The sequence below is a fragment of the Staurois parvus genome, unplaced genomic scaffold (genome assembly GCF_062004578.1).
Source record: "Staurois parvus isolate SC_StPar_1 unplaced genomic scaffold, SC_StPar_1.0 ptg001076l, whole genome shotgun sequence".
In the NCBI taxonomy this organism is placed as follows: Eukaryota; Metazoa; Chordata; class Amphibia; order Anura; family Ranidae; genus Staurois; species Staurois parvus.
In genome coordinates this window covers 995938-1013424 of record NW_028318872.1, presented here as the reverse complement: position 1 = coordinate 1013424, position 17487 = coordinate 995938, and the positions used below count along the sequence as shown (strand labels likewise).

At 48.7% G+C, this 17487-nt stretch overlaps 1 protein-coding gene across 1 annotated transcript in view; it reads left to right on the top strand.

The window, feature by feature from the left end:
• The window catches only part of LOC149440549 (vomeronasal type-2 receptor 26-like), a gene marked incomplete at its 5' end in the record, with an annotated part of 45244 nt that overhangs the window by 11829 nt on the left and 15928 nt on the right, over nt 1-17487 (top strand). Inside the window, one exon of the mRNA XM_089658492.1 lies at nt 5265-5486. Coding sequence (XP_089514618.1) covers nt 5265-5486 — 222 coding nt within the window. The remainder of the gene's footprint in view (nt 1-5264; nt 5487-17487) is intronic.

The following is a 17487-nucleotide window of genomic DNA, read 5'->3' as shown; positions in this document are numbered from 1 at the left end:
CCTTCAGAAATAAATGGATGCCTTAATTACCTTCATGGGTTAATTCAGGTCTGTGACATGGGTCTCATCTCCCCCTTCTGCTACTTGTCATTATATCTCCCCCAACTTTAGCCTCCTTTGCCCCCATATCGCCCCTTCCCTGCTTCCTAGTGCTATCCTTAGGGTTCTTCTCCATTGCTATTCAGTAGAGGTCTCTTCTTTTCAGATTTAACTTGATGAATTCTTGCAATCTCATCTGCTCTATGTTTCATCCACTAAACCAACACTCAGATCATTGGGCCACCAGGGAGCAGGAGGTACATGAACACACAAGGGACGTGTGTCTGTCTGCACTGACCAGGATGACACCTGGAGTTAGAGTAGCTTCAGAAGCATCATGTGAACAGCGATGTGCTCTGTATTGAGAGTCTACATTATAGGCTGAGGGCTGTGTAGTCCGAGGTGGGGTAGGTGCCACATGGGAAGTCCTGACAAGGTCTGTGACATGGGCCTCTTCTTCCCTTCTGCTACTTGTTATTATAGAAAAAAAAGCTTTCCAGGTTCTCTCTTACTCAATGACCGATTAATCTTGGTCTTCTGCTCCCCTTCTCACCTAACTTTATCCTCTTATTCCCCCAAATCCTCACTTTTCCACTTCCTAGTGCTATCCTTAGGGTTCTTCTCCATTGCTATTCACATGAGGTCTCTTCTTTTCAGATTTAACTTGAGGAATTCTTGCAATCTCATCTGCTCTATGTTTCATCCACCAAACCAACACTCAGATCATTGTGCCACCAGGGAGCAGGAGGTACATGAACACACAAGGGACGTGTGTCTGTCTGCACTAACCAGGATGACACCTGGAGTTAGAGTAGCTTCAGAAGCATCATGTGAACAGTGATGTGCTCTGTATTGAGAGTCTACATTCTAGGCTGAGGGCTGTGTAGTCCGAGGTGGGGTAGGTGCCACATGGGAAGTCCTGACAAGGTCTGTGACATGGGCCTCTTCCTCCCTTCTGCTACTTTTTATTATAGAAAAAAAAGCTTTCCAGGTTCTCTCTTACTCAATGACCGATTAATCTTGGTCTTCTGCTCCCCTTCTCCCCCAACTTTATCCTCTTATTCCCCCAAATCCTCCCTTCCCCACTTCCTAGTGCTATCCTTAGGGTTCATCCCCATTGTTATTCAGTAGACGTCTCTTCTTTTCAGATTTAACTTGAGGAATTCTTGCAAATCTCATGTTTCATCCAGCAAATGAACCCTCAGATCATTGTGCCACCAGGGAGTAGGAGGTACATGAACACACAAGGGATGTATGTCGAACTTCCAGTTCCGGCGCCGCATGAGCTAGGGAGGGTATACCGTGGCTTTGGAACAATCTGCCTAAAAAAAATCAGCCTCCTGCACCAGAGGGCATACTACATCGGCATGGGAGTGCCCCCCCCCCCCCCGCATCCCTTGCTCCCGATCCTCTATGGAGCGGTACTTACGGCCGGCGACACCTGGCCGGGATCCCGCGGCTCCTACACAGAGGGACAAGTCTCCCATCCATGCAGCCAAGATGGTCACCATTCACCACGCTGCAGAGAGCAGCCCCATTACAACTGCTGAACAGCACAGCAGCCACAGCATAAACCAAGCATTGGCTGATATGGAGACAGGGCAGGAGCCTGACCCGGGACCAGGAGTAAGTAGGAGAGAGGCACAGCCGCCCCACACTCTCCTGACAGGGCATGCAGGGGCTAGTAGTCCCATGGAACAACATGAAAAAATCTTCACGTTCTCTGACATCTCCTATTTTCTCTCTTCCTATTTTACTTCCCCTTTATCATCTTCCCCTACTCCCAACCCCCAAACTCCTTGACAATCCCCCCTCTTTCTCTTCTTTTGGACATACAGAGAGGAACAGAAGTATTTGAACCCCCTGCAATTTTGCAAGTTCTCTGCTTAGAAATCACGGAGGGGTCTGAAATTCACATTGTAGGTGCATTCCCACTCTGAGAGACAGAATTTAAAAAAAAATTCAGGAAATCTCATTGTATGATTTGTAAAGAATGTATTTGTCTTGCACTGCTGAACAGAAGAATTTGAACACCTGAGAAACAGCAAGAATTCTGGCTCTCAAAGACCTGTTACTGTGCCTTTATAAAGTCCACCTCTACTCCACTCATTCATCTAACTTAGTAGCACCTGTCTGAGCTCATTATAGACACCTGTCCACCCCACAGTCAGTCAGGCCTCAACTACTACCATGGGCAAGACCATAGAGCTGTCAAAAGACACCAGAGACAAAATTGTGGACCTCCACAAGGCTGGAAAGGGCTACGAGGCAATTGCCAAGCAGCTTGGTGAAAATAGATCAACTGTTGGAGCAATTGTTAGAAAATGGAAGAGGCCAAAGACGACTGTCAGTCTCCCTCGGACTGGGGCTCCATGCAAGATGTCACCACGTGGGGTATCACTGATGATAAGAAAGGTAAGGAATCAGCCCAGAACTACAAGGGAGGAGCTGGTCAATGACATGAAGAGAGCTGGGACCACAGTTTCAAAGATCACTGTCGGTAGAACACTACGCCGTCATGGTTTCAAATCATGCATTGCACGGAAGGTTCCCCTGCTCAAGTCATCACATGTCCAGGCCCATCTGAAGGTTGCCAATGACCATCTGGATGATCCAGAGGAGGCATGGGAGAAAGTCATGTGGTCAGATGAGACCAAAGGAGAACTTTTTGGTCTAAACTTCACTCGTCGTGTTTGGAGGAAAAAGAAGGATGAGTTGCATCCCAAGGACATCATCCCTACTGTGAAGCATGGGGGTGGTAACATCATGCTTTGGGGGTGCTTTTCTGCGAAGGGGACAGGACGACTGCACTGTATTAAGGAGAGGATGAATGGGGCCAATTATTGTGAGATTTTGAGCAACAACCTCCTTCCCTCAGTCAGAGCATTGAAGTTGGGTTGTGGCTGGGTCTTCCAACATGACAACGACCCAAAGCACACAGCCAGGAGAACCAAGGAGTGGCTCCGTAAGAAGCATATCAAGGTTCTGGAGTGCCTAGCCAGTCTCCAGACCTAAATCCAATAGAACATCTTTGGAGGGAACTGAAACTCCGTGTTGCTCAGCGACAGCCCCAAAACCTGACAGATCTAGAGGAGATTGGTGTGGAGGAGTCGGCCAAAATCCTTGTTGCAGTGCAAACCTGGTCAGGAACTACAGGAAACATCTGACCTCTGTAATTGCAGACAAAGGCTTCTGTACCAAATATTAACACGGATCTTCTCAGGGGTTCAAATACTTCTGTTCCTCACTGTATTATTGGTGGGCATCAGATGACTTATACGTACACATTACTACTCCACATCATTTACTGACAATTCACGACATCAAAACAAACCTGGAATACATAAATCTCACTAGCTATTACTTTTACCCTATCTAAACACAAACTTCTTATCTACCACTTCCTCATGCTACTTTCTTAGCTACTAACCAATGCAAACTCGATACCTTAGTATTGTATCAATGCCTTTTTCTAATTGCTACAATCACGCTAAGGTCATATTTGCCGTACCATTTTATATTTGATTAGAAACAATGTAACATTGATGTCATAACTGCCTCACCATTTTGCCATTGGTTTAACTTGTTAAAACCCAATAAATATACTTTGTAAAAAAAAAGGGATGTATGTCTGTCTGCACTGACCAGGATGACACCTGGAGTTAGAGTGGCTACAGGAGCATCATGTGAACAGCAATGTGCTCTGTATTGAGAGTCTACAGTCTAGGCTGAGGGCTGTGTAGTCCGAGGTGGGGTAGATGCCACATGGGAAGTCCTGACAAGGTCTGTGACATGGGCTTCTTCCTCCCTTCTGCTACTTGTTATTATAGAAAAAAGAGCTTGCCAGGTTCTCTCTTACTCAATGGCCGATTAATCTTGGTCTTCTGCTCCCCATCTCACCTAACTTTATCCTCCTATCCCCCCATATCCTCACTTTTCCACTTCTTAGTGCAATCCTTAGGGTTCTTCTCCATTGCTATTCACATGAGGTCTCTTCTTTTCAGACTTGAGGAATTCTTGCAAATCTCATCTGCTCTGTTTCATGCACCAAACCAACCTTCAGATCAGGAGTAGGAGGTACATGAACACACAAGGGACGTATGTCTGTCTGCACTGACCAGCCTGGAGTTAGAGTGGATTCAGGAGCAGCATGTGAACAGTGATGTGCTCTGTATTGAGAGTCTACATTCTAGGTTGAGGGCTGTGTAGTTCGAGGTGCGGTAGGTGCCACATGGGAAGTCCTGACAAGGTCTGGGGGTAGGATCTCTGTTTGCAGTGCAGTGAGTGGGGGCATAACATCTTCAAGTATCCTCTCTCTCTAGATTATGCAAAAGGTAACCTGGCCAGGCAGAGGTCTGTGATTACCTGCCCAGATTGTGGTGGACAAATCCCAAAAAATGGAAAAGTGGTGGAGTCTTTCCAGACACAGTACTCTCAAATCAAGATTGAGACACTTAGGGGTTTATTTACTAAAGCTGAAGAGTGCAAAATCAGACTCCCTTCTGCATAGAAACCAATCAGCTTCTAACCTCAGCTTGTTCAATAAAGCTTTGGCAATGAAACCTGGAAGCTGATTGGTTTCTATGCAGAAGGGAGTCTGACTTCGCACTCTCCAGCTTTAGTAAATAAACCCCTTAACGCGGTGACGGGTAAGAGGAATCTTTGATAAAAATGGGTACTTGGATGCCAAATACAATGACAGCTGAGATGATTGGCACTGATGAGGAAAATGTGAATGTGGAGTTTATTGCTGCTGGGGATGCAGACAAAATGCTGAGGTAAGTGTGGAAGGGGTGACCATGGAGGAAACTTTGTCACCGTATCTTCCCTAGCGTGTCTGGTGCAGCAGAGATGTCCCTGAAAACCTCTGAGGGGTTTGGTAAGTCAAAGTCTTCCCAGGACAAATATGGTGCCGACCTGCTGGGTGAGAGTATTCTGAGTGTCCCTGTATTTAAAACTGGACTTCCTCAATTTTGTGAAATGTATGACAGTGCAATCTCCTGTAGGTAATGATGGATTTGATGCACAGTTACTGGATATTTCTGTTTCTCTTTGGTAAATGGGATTTTTCTGATTCAGTCCTTCCTATTCACATTTATAGAAAGACCGCCTAGTAACTGGAATGTAACTCGATCGCATTTTTGTATTTTTTTTAAGCAAACTAGAATTCCGAAACTCTTCCACCTGTATATAGTAATGTGAGTATTTCTGTCTTCCATGAAAAGCTGCACAAATATGTGAGAAATCTTCATTACACCGACCCGGCCGGAGGCGAAGTCTACTTCAATGAGAGAAGAGAAGTTTCAGCCGATCTTGTTTTACGGGGCTGGTCTTTTTTTAACTTTACGTATTATTCATATCGAACAGTTTTGACTATTCAAAGGCCAGATTACGTTCCTGAATCCTTTACCAATATGAGTGATCCCAGCTTCTGGAAAAGAGGCAAAGTAAGAAATCCCTTTGTTTTCTGTACATATTGTTTGCTGAGGAGGGTCACCATTAGTCTCCATCCACAATGGGGGGGTGTTTTCATAACGCTGGCAACGTTAGCTGTGTAAAGTCAAGTTTTTTTAGCGTTTTTGCATTAGCCTTTTTCTGTGCTTGCATTTCTAACGTTTAATTTTACAAAAACAAATAATTTTTTTGGTCAAAAAAGGCTAAAAATGCTGGTTTGCGGCGTTTTACCACGTTTTTCAGCGTTAGAGCGTTTTTACAGCTAAAACACTCCTCTAGAAAACCCTCTTTTGTTTTCCTGCCAAAAAAACATTGATTCCAGTCTACACCCTGTTCCAAATTATTATGCAGATTCTATTTAAGTGTCACAAAGATTAAATCTTTTGTTTTTCAGTGTAACTCAGGGATGGCATTGTGTGTCAGGGCTCTTTTGATCACTGAAACAATCTGGGACACCTGTGATAATCAGATTGGTTGGTGAGCCCAATTGAAGGAAAAACTACTAAAGGAGGGTGTTCCACATTATTAAGCAGAGCGCCATTTTCCAGCAATACAGGGAAGAAAAAGGAAGAGAAGGAGTGAAATAGTTCGATGCCTTGGACGAGGTATGAAAACATTCGATATTTCAAGAAAACTTAAGCGTGATTGTCAAGAGAACCAGAGAGCAGACAGAGACAGATTGCACGGAACCCAACGTGCTTTTATTGGGGAGGTTTTTGGGGCACAGATAACAGTTCCTTTAGTCCACAGATCCACACCAGACACAGCAACACAGTACAGTTCTCTGGAAGGCAATATGGAACAACAGGGGTATGGTAATCCACAGGGATAATCCACACAGGAGGCTCCAGGCAGGGAAGGGTTAAGTCCAGGCAGGTTCACGGAGAGCAAGGGGTTAGGTCCAGGCAGGGGATAGATCCAGCCAGGCAGGTTCACGGGGACAGCAGAAGATTCCTCCACAGTGCAGGGATTCCAGGCAGCACACAGAGTCCAGGAGATGAGGAGGAGGATGGGGGATGAGAGGAGCTGGCACTCAGCACGGCCTTCCCTCACACACACAGCCAGGAGAACACACAGAGATTTTCCTGCTCACCCTTAAGTATAGAGCTGGTAACCGGATACTTCCTGTCAGGTTACCATGGCAACGGGCCCTGTCTCCAGACCTGCCCAGAGAGCCCAGGAATTTGTGCATGAGGGGGAAGGGAGGAGATGGCCTGTTTGTGGATTCCTTCAGCAGGAGGCCAGGCTGCAAGCCAGGGGGGTGAGGGGCTGCTGAGGTCTGCCTGTGTCAGGGACAAAGAGGACTAGAAGTCCCTGCATGGATGGGACAGAAGGGTGGCAGCCGGCAAACCTGGAGGATGGGGAAGGAAGGACCAGCTCCGTGACAACCCCTCCCCCCTCCATTCTACAAGTGCCGCCAGGGGAACCTCAACAGGTTCCCGTAGAGGCACTTGTGGACTGCATTTACTGGGGGTCTTGCTGACGGGACAGACCATCTGCATTGTGGTGCTGACTTTGCCATCGGTATTGGATGGTGAAATTGTAGGGTTGTAAGGCCAGGCTCCATCGTAAGAGGCGGCCATTATCCCCAGAGACCCGATTCAGCCAGGTAAGGGGGTTATGGTCCGTGAGGATGGTGAACTCCCGGCCATACAAATAGGGTTGAAGTTTCTTCAATGCCCACACTATGGCCAGGCACTCCTTCTCTATGGTGGCATAGGCCACCTCCCGGTCTAATAGTTTCCTGCTAAGGAAGGCCACAGGGTGCTCCTCCCCCTCTTCATTTACCTGGCAGAGGACGGCCCCCAGCCCATAAGTGGAGGCATCTGTCTGCACGATGAACCTTCACTGGTAGTTGGGCGCTGCTAGGACGGGGTCATGGGAAAGGGCCTCCTTCAGCAGATCAAATGCGTTCTGGCAGGCCGGGATCCAGGTTACCATCCGGGGCATGGTTTTCTTGGTGAGATCTGTGAGGGGCTTTGCAATTGTGCTGAAATGAGGAACAAATTTGTGGTAATAGTTAGCAGTGCCCAGGAACGCCATAACCTGTTTCTTGGTCTGGGGGGTGGGCCATTCCCTAATGGCTTCTATTTTAGCCGGTTCTGGACACAGTTTACCCCCTCCCACCCGGTGTCCTAAATATTGCACCTCCGCCATCCCCATCTGGCACTTGTCTGGTCGAATCGTGAGGTTTGCCCCTGCAATTCGGTCCAGGACAAAGCCCACATGCTGGAGGTGGTCTTCCCATGTTTCACTAAAGATGGCGATGTCATCCAGGTAGGCGTGGGCAAAGTCATGACAGCCCCGCAGCAGCTGGTCCACAGTACGCTGGAAGGTGGCAGGAGCATTCTTCATGCCAAAAGGCATGTTGAGAAACTCGAACAGGCTCAAGGGGGTGATGAAGGCAGAGCGCTCCCGACCCCCTGCAGATAAGGGGATTTGCCAGTAGCCCTTGCTCAAGTCCAGAGTAGTGACATAGCGGGCTCCAGCCAGCCGGTCCAGTAGGTCATCGATACGGGGCATCGGGTAGGCGTCACTAACCGTGTGGTCATTGAGGCGTCGGTAGTCAACACAAAAGCGGATGATACCATCTTTCTTGGGGATAAGAACAACAGGAGAGGCCCAGGGGCTCTGGGAGGGTTTAATAATTCCCAGATCCAGCATTTTGTTCAGTTCCTGTCTCATAGTGTTCTTAACAGCTTCGGGGACACGATATGGGGCTTGTTGGAGGGGCCGGGTTCCCAGGGTCTCCACATGGTGAGTGGTGATAGTAGTTTTTCCAGGCCGGGCCGAAAAAGCGGAACTACGCTGGCCCAGGACAGCATTTATGGCCCTCTGTTGCCCCGGGTTCAGCTGCAGACTCAGGGGCACCTGGTGCACATCAGTTGGATGGCGTGCTGCTTCCAGGAGGTCCGGTACGGCCTCTTCCTCCTCCTCAGAGGGTATTGGACAGACGGCCATAACAAGGGGGTTTCGGTCATGGTACTCCTTGATCATATTGACATGCACCGTTTTCTGCCGTCTCCCCCGATCATCTAGTCCAAGAATATAGTTAGTGTCATTCACTTTCCTAATGACATGGAAGGGTCCCTCCCATGTGGTTTGCAATATGTTCTGGGGATTTGGGACAATCATGAGGACCTGTTGGTTTTCAGTAAACTCCCGGGTGCGTGCCTTGCGGTCATACCATGTCTTTTGCCGGACCTGGGCTGCTTGGAGATGGTCAGCTGCTAGGCCGGCTAGTTGTCCCATCTTTTCATGCAGTTCAAAGACATAGGGCACCACAGGGACCCCGGTATCTGGTAGTTGACCCTCCCAGTATTCCTTCAGTAGGGTCAGGGGGCCGCGGATTTTCCGCCCATACAGCAGTTCAAAGGGGGAAAATCCGGTAGATTCCTGCGGCACCTCCCGGTAGACAAAGAGGAGGTGGGGCAGGTATCTTTCCCAGTCTGGCTCTAGGTCTACAAAGGCCCGTAGAATGGCCTTCAGGGTCCCGTTGAAGCGTTCACACAGTCCATTGGTCTGGGGGTGATAGGGGCTTGTCCGGATGGCCCGCACTCCACAGGTCTGCCAGAGGGACTGAACAAGGCCTGACATGAACTGAGTCCCCTGATCTGACAGGATTTCAGCAGGGAAGCCCACTCGGGTGAAAACAGTAACCATGGCTTCTGCAACTTTGGGAGCTGTGATGCTGGACAGGGCGACTGCTTCGGGATAACCAGTAGCATAGTCCACGATGGTCAGGATGTACCGCTTTCCATATTTGCTGGGGCGAGCTAAGGGGCCCAGAATGTCAATAGCTACTCGTTGGAATGGCTCCTCAATAATGGGTAGGGGCTGTAAGGGGGCCTGCAGGCCACCTGTTCTTCCATGTCACTGACAGGTATCGCAGGTACGGCAGTAGCGAGCTACCGATTGGGACATCCCAGGCCAATAGAAGGCCTGGGCCAACCTCCTTTCGGTCAGTAGCTTTCCCTGGTGCCCAGCCATGGGAATATCGTGAGCAAGGTGTAGCAGTTGGGTCCGGAATTGTTGGGGAACTATCAGCTGTTTAGCCATGGTCTGGGGCCCTCCTTCAGCATCGGTCTCCACCACTCGGTACAGCAACCCATTTTCCTGCACTATCCTTTCGCTGGTCCCCGGACCAGTCAGCCCTGCTCGGGCCTAGAAACTTGTCAGAGTAGGGTCGGTGGCTAAGTCCCATTGAAACTTGTCCCGGTCCCATGTCACCCCAGCATTGTCAGCAGTCAGAGTTGAGTCACTCACCACGGGCAGTGGAGGTCCGTCCACATGATGGGGTGACTCCTTCCTCTCAGCGGTTTCCCGGCAGGCCTGACTTCGTGTGACGGCTCCCACAAAGTGGCATTGAAGATCGTCCACATCATTCCCAAGAAGCACATCTGCAGGCAGTCCTCCCATTACACCCACGTTACAGCATTTAGGCCCCAAGCCATAGTCCAGATTGACGGTAGCAAGAGGGATGAAGCGTTTGGTGCCCCCTGTTAGTTGAATCACTATCCCAGGGCCAGGCTGTACAGCGTCAGGGTGCACCACTCGGTGGTCCACAATGGTGAGGAAGGCCCCTGAGTCTCGGAAGCCCACCGCCTTTTGTCCATCCACAGTGACCTCTTGCAAGTGCTTTCCTTGGAGGCTCTGGGTAGGGGCCCCCACCGGCTGTAGGCCAAAGACTCCTGGGGGGGTGTCCTTGTCTGCAGGAGCAAGATCCCAGTCTGAAGGGGGTGGTGGCAAGTCCTCGGGAGCTTGGTACAGATCCACAGAATTCACTGGCCGGGGCAAGCTAGGCCCGAGAGTCTGTTTTTTGGCGGGGCAGCTGGCCTGGTAGTGACCAATCTGTCCACAGCCAAAGCACCGCCTATTTAAGGCCGGTCTGGGGCCCCGTTGTGAGGTGGCTGAATGAGGTGGTAGTAAGGGCCGTAGCGCTGGCACTATTTGTGGGGCCATCCGGCGATGGGGAGACGTGTAGGGCACCGGTGTAGGATGGGGCATCCTTGCCGCTTGGGGTGCCTCTGCCGCAGGCTTCTTCCATTGCGGGTTAATGAGGAGAGCCTCATCCGCTAAGGCTGCAGCTTCTTCCAGGGTGGCAGGTTTCCGCTCACGCACCCACTGTTGGAGCTCGGGGGGGCACTTGAAAAGGAATTGTTCCTTCAGGATGGCCTGGATGATCTGCTCAGGGGAGGTTGCCTTCTCCCCTTCCAGCCAGGCTACCGACAACTTGTGTGCAAACATTTTGAAGGAGGCCTCTGGGAGGCGGGGGGTAGTCCGGAACTGGGCCCGATATGACTCCGATGAGACCGCGTAGTAGTCCAGTACGGCCCTTTTTATCTCCTCATAGTTCCGTCTCTTGAGGGGGTCCATCATTCGGTAGGCTTCAGCAGCCCCTCCGTCAAGCAGCCCCACCACATGGCGAGTCCAGTCTGTGGGTGGGACCTCCAGTAATTCGCACTGGTATTCAAAATCCTGGAATAACCCATCCACATCTCTGGTGTGCTCTTGGTAGGGCTTAAAGTCCTTCCTGGATATTCTCTGGGCCTCCTATGCAACAGGGACTCTGTTTGTCTCTTTTGAGCCTTTTCCATGGCCGCCAGCTTTCTATCTAGGGTGGCATCCTTCCCCAGAATGGCCATCTCTTCCTCGTTCCAGATGACCCAAGGGCTCTTGCCACTTGTGCTTTGAAGCTCTGGTCCATCACCTCTCAGGACCGCTTGGCTCCTGTCTGTGCCCGCATCTTCCCATTGCTGTTGGCTGGTTTCCTCTAGCATCCGGACCAGCTGATCTTTGGTAAGTCCCTTGTAGTTGAGGCCCAAAGTTCTGGTCTTTTCTTGTAAGCTGGTTACCATCCAGTGTTCATATTCCGGGGCCACTGCTTCCATTGTATGCAGACTCTCATCTGCCATCTCGAGTGCTCTCGTCCCACCGCTGCCAACCAGTTGTCAAGAGAACCAGAGAGCACACAGAGACAGATTGCACGGAACCCAACGTGCTTTTATTGGGGAGGTTTTTGGGGCACAGATAACAGTTCCTTTAGTCCACAGATCCACACCAGACACAGCAACACAGTACAGTTCTCTGGAAGGCAATATGGAACCACAGGGTTATTGTAATCCACAGGGTTAGTCCACACAGGAGGCTCCAGGCAGGGATGGGTTAAGTCCAGGCAGGTTCACGGAGAACAAGGGGTTCAGTCCAGGCAGGGGATAGATCCAGCCAGGCAGGTTCACGGGGACAGCAGAAGATTCCTCCACAGTGCAGGGATTCCAGGCAGCACACACAGTCCAGGAGATGAGGAGGAGGATGGGGGATTGTCGGATGAGAGGAGCTGGCACTCAGCACAGCCTTCCCTCACACACACAGCCAGGAGAACACACAGAGATTTTCCTGCTCACCCTTAAGTATAGAGCTGGTAACCGGATACTTCCTGTCGGGTTACCATGGCAACGGGTCCTGTCTCCCAGGTCTCCAGACCTGCCCAGAGAGCCCAGGAATTTGTGCATGAGGGGGAAGGGAGGAGATGGCCTGTTTGTGGATTCCTTCAGCAGGAGGACAGGCTGCAAGCCAGGGGGGTGAGGGGCTGCTGAGGTCTGCCTGTGTCAGGGACAAAGAGGACTAGAAGTCCCAGCATGGATGGGACAGAAGGGTGGCAGCCGGCAAACCTGGAGGATGGGGAAGGAAGGACCAGCTCCGTGACAGTGATCATCTCACTATGAAGAGATTTGTGGCTGATTCAGAGCACAGACGGGTTGGTGCAGATAAAGGCACATTGAGGAAGATTTCTGCCAGATCCGTGCATCAGATCAAGAGAGCAGCTGCTAAAATCCCATTACAGAGCAGCAAACAGATATTTGAAGCTGCTGGTGCCTCTGGAGTCCCACGGACATCAAGGTGTAGAGTCCTCCAGAGTCTTGCAGCTGTGCATAAACCTTCTATTCGGCCACCACTAACCAATGCTCAGAAGCAGAAACGGCTGCATTGGGCAGAAAAATACAGGAAGACTCATTTTCAAACAGTCCTGTTCACTGATGAATGCCGTGCAACCCTGGATGGTCCAGATGGATGGAGTAGTGGATGGTTGGTGGACGGCCACCCTGTTCCAACAAGGCTGCAACGTCAGCAAGGCGGTGGTGGAGTCATGTTTTGGTCCGAAATCATGGGAACAGAGCTGGTCAGCCCCTTTAGGGTCCGCGAAGGTGTAAAGATGACCTCTGCAAAGTATGTGGAGTTTCTGACTGACCACTTTCTTCCCTGGTACAGAAGGAAGAACTATGCTTTCCGTAATAAAATCATCCTCATGCATGACAATGCACCATCTCATGCTGCAAAGAATACCTCTGCATCAATGGCTGCTATGGGGATAAAAGGAGAGAAAGTCCTGGTGTGGCCTCCATCCTCCCCCGACCTCAATCCTATTGAGAACCTTTGGAGCATCCTCAAGCAAAAGATCTATGAGGGTGGGAGGCAGTTTACATCCAAACAGCAGCTCTGGGAGGCGATTCTGACATCTTGCCAACAAATTCCAGCAGAAACTGTCCAAAAACTCCCAAGTTCAATGGATGCGAGACTTGTGATCTGCTATCAGATAAGGGCTCCTATGTTACAATGTAACGTGACCGCTTCAAATGTTACAAAGTTACAATGTTGGGAAAAGTTTGATTGAAATAGCTTTTTATTTCAGTAAATTTGCTGCAAACACAACAAATGACAATTTTCAGTTCTTTACAACCTAGAAAGTGTTTGGAAACTTCCTGTGCGGAATAATCCGGAACACAAATCCTGTTATCATTAGGAGGTTTGTTCAATAAAATGTGAATTGTACTCTTCTAGTTGTCACCTGAGAATTCTGCCGACTGTTATTTACATCGATTATTGATGGAAATGAGAAAATATCATCTGCAGAATCATTTGGAACACGGTGTATGTGTGCAGGACACCTAGGGGAACATGCTGGGGGGTTTACTGGCTGTAGAAATAAATGTCAAAAGTCAAAAACAGCCGCTGTAAAAACGTCCCGTGTGCAGAAGGGCTTAGGATTTATAGGGATCTTCTAGACTTCATTTATTCAATTGATCTCCGGAAAATGTACCCCCCTTCCTGACCAGGATGTTTTTTGAATATTGGCATTGCGTTACTTTAACTGACAATTGTGCGGTCATGCAACGCTGCACCCAAATTACATTTATATCATATTTTCCCATAAATAGAGCTTTCTTTTGGTGGGATTTGATGACCTCTGAGGTTTTTATTTTTTGCGCTATAAACGAGAAAAGACCGAAAAAAATTATTTTCTGCTATAAAACATATCCAATTAAAAAAATTAAAAAATCAAATCTCTTCAAAAATTTAGACCAATATGTATTCTGCTACATATTTTTAGGAAAAAGAAATCCCACTGGACATATATTGATTGGTTTACTGAAACGTCATAGTGCCTACAAACTGCGGTATATATAATGAAATGTGTATTCATTTGTTTGTTTTATATGAGTGATGGCAGCGAACAGCGACGTATAGCGGGACTGTGACAGTATGGCGGGCAGTCTGACACTCACACACGCGGGACGTTTTTACAGCGGCTGTTTTTGACTTTTGATGTTTTTTTTCTACAGCCAGTAAACCCCCCCAGCATGTTCTCCTAAGTGTCCGTGCACACAGACTGGAATCAGCATTTTTTGGCAGGGATGTTTTTTGGCTGGGAAAAAAACCAGGACTGGTGGGTTTCTAGAGATTTTTAGCTGTAAAAATTCTGAAACTCTGAAAACGCAGCAAAATGCGGTAAAACACTGCAAACCAGTGTTTTGGGATTTTTTGTGTGAAAAAAAACTGCTAAAAAACACTAAAAATACAAGCACGGAAAAATGCTGCTGAACGCTAACGCAAAAAAAAAAAACTAAAAAAGGCTGAAAACCTTTCTTCTTTTCTGCTCCCCATGGCTCAGTGTCTAGCCTAGTCAGTGCTTCCATGTAAGAGCTAATAAACTCATTGACTATTTATACACTGATTGCAATTTAAAAAGCCACAGATGTGGGACATTAACCTCTAATTGGCATTGGACCCCGTGTGTGTCACCTTGTGTGTCTGTACCAAGGCCAAACATTCCAGGGGGAGGAGACTTCTGATTCGGGGGTGGAGACTTCTGATCCAGTGGTGGAGCCTTCTGAGCAGGGATTGGAGACTTCTGAACAGGGGGTGGAGACTTCTGAGCAGGGGTGGAGACTTCTGAGCAGGGGCGGAGACTTCTGATCGGGGCGGAGACTTCTGATCCGGGCCATTTGGGTGATTTCTGTTATCATTATGATTTAAAAAGGAGCCAAACAGCTCTGTGATAATAAATGGCTTTATATGATCATCATCCTTCAATAAAAGAGCATTTTTTTAGCAGATCAATCATATTTTCAATATCAGTGCCAAAATTTCACAATTTCTGCCGGGGGAGGCAAACTTTTGAGCACAACTATATACTGGAATTTTTATTTTTTAATAATATTAATGGTGATGATAAGCTACTTATAGCGGGGCTGTGATACCACCAAAAGAAAAAAAATCTTTATTTGTGGGAAAAAAAGACCATACATTTAATTTAAGTGCAGAGTTGCATGAGCGCGCAATTTTCAGTTACAGCAATGCAGCGCCGCATCACAAAAAATGGCCTGGTCAGGAAGGGGGGTAAATCTTCTGGAGGGCGAGGGGTTAATCATAGCTGGAATTGTGGAAAAACGTTTTCTCTCTTTAATTGTCTATAAAAAAAGTAAAATCCCCTTACAAGGGAACAGAAGGGTCTTGGTGGTGGACAATCCATCCATCATTTTTGGGAATCCATGTTCATGGGTAAGGCAGGCAAACATTTTTAAGAACCATTCCTGTATATATCAGACGATGTACAAACACCCCCAGTGTACCAATGATGGACATTCAGATTCGGATTATATTTTGTCAATGGTAGCTGCAGGAGGAGGGAGGTGCAGTAGTCCAGACGTGAGATAATAAGGGAGTGAACGAGTAGTTTAGTGGTGTCTGGGGTTAGGAACGGACGTATTTTGGAGATGTTGCGGAGGTAGAGCCTGCATGAGTTTGCCAACGAGTGGACATGGGGTTGGAAGGACAGGTCTGAGTCTAGAGTGACACCTAGGACTTTGGCTTGCGGGGTGGGACTGATGGTGGCGTTGTTGGTTGTGATGGAGAGGGTGGGGGGAGGGCACGGGCTGGGTGAAAAATCAGGAGCTCGGTTTTGGAAAGGTTCAATCTGAGGAAATGGAGCGACATCCAGTCTGATATGTCGTTCAGTAGGTGGGTGATACAGGCAGAGACTGAAGGGGTGAGGCGAGGGGTGGAGAGGTAAATTTGCGTGTCATTGGCGTAGAGGTGATAGTTGAAGCCGTGGGAGTGTATCAGTTTGCAGAGAGAGGAGGTGTAGATGGAGAAGAGAAGGGGCCCGAGGACGGAGCCTTGGGGGACCCCAACAGAGAGGGGGAGAGAGGGGAAGGTGGTAGCGTTATAGGTAACGCTGAAGGAGCGTTGGGATAGGTAGGAGGAGAGCCAGGAGAGAGCGGAGTCTCTGATGCCGAGGGAATGTAGTTTAGTAAGGAGGAGGGGGTGATCAACTGTGTCGAAGGCTGCAGAAAGGTCAAGGAGTAGGAGGACAGAGTAGTGGCCATTAGCTTTGGCGGTTAGCAGGTCGTTGGTGATTTTGAGTAGGGCGGTTTCGGTGGAGTGTAGGGGACGGAAGCCAGATTGTAGGGGATCGAGGAGGTTGTTGTCAGTCAGGTGGGAGGAGCTCAGGCGATTATAGACTAAGCTCTCAAGGAGCTTGGAAGTAAATGGCAGCAGGGAGATGGGTCTAAGGTTGTTCAGGTTGGTGGGGTCCAGGAAGGGTTTTTTGAGTATGGGGGTGATGTACGCGTGCTTTAGGGGGGAGGGGAATGCACCAGAAGAGAGGGAGAGATTGAAGATGTGGGTGAGGGAGCGTAGGATGGAGGAGGCGGATGACCGGAGGAATTGTGTGGGGACAGGGTCAAGGGGGTGACCTTAGTGACCTCCTCAGTGGTAGCAAGGCTGAAGGAGCGGAGTGTTGGGGAGGTTATAGTATGCGGGCCGTTAGGTGTGGTGGGGGGGTAGGGCGGTTGCGAGGTCAAAGGAGGGGAGAGTTGATGGGGTTATAGTGGGAGGGAAGCTAGGTGGGGAGGCAGGTTGAGCATTGGCAATCTCCTTACGGATTGATCGTCGATCTTATTTTGGAAGTGATTGGCAATCTCATGGGCAGTGAGTGAGGTACTGGGTGGGGGTGGGGGGGAGAGAGTAGAGAGTTGAAAGTGGAGAAGAGCCGGCAAGGGCAGGTGGAGAGGGTGTTGATGAGGGTTACGAAGTAGGCTTGTTTGGCGGTGACACTATGGTGACACTGTACTGCTAGGGTGACAGTATGTAAAAAAATATATATATATAAAAAAATAGAACTAAAAATAAATTTAGAAAAATTATAATTTTTGGTTATAAACTAGTTTGGGTTATTTTTTTTTACTAAAAGGATAATGGAATACATTTTGGCCAAGATTTATGAAGAAAGATTATTTATTTGCAAAAGAGATCTGTCCTGACATTTGGGGGATATCTGTACCGTCCTGACATTTGGGGGATATCTGTACTGTCCTGACATTTGGGGGATATCTGTACTGTCCTGACATTTGGGGGATATCTGTACCTTCCTGACATTTGGGGGATATCTGTACTGACATTTGGGGGATATCTGTACCGTCCTGACATTTGGGGGATATCTGTACTGTCCTGACATTTGGGGGATATCTGTCCTGACATTTGGGGGATATCTGTCCTGTCCTGACATTTGGGGGATATCTGTACCGTCCTGACATTTGGGGGATATCTGTCCTGACATTTGGGGGATATCTGTACCGTCCTGACATTTGGGGGATATCTGTACCGTCCTGACATTTGGGGGATATCTGTCCTGACATTTGGGGGATATCTGTA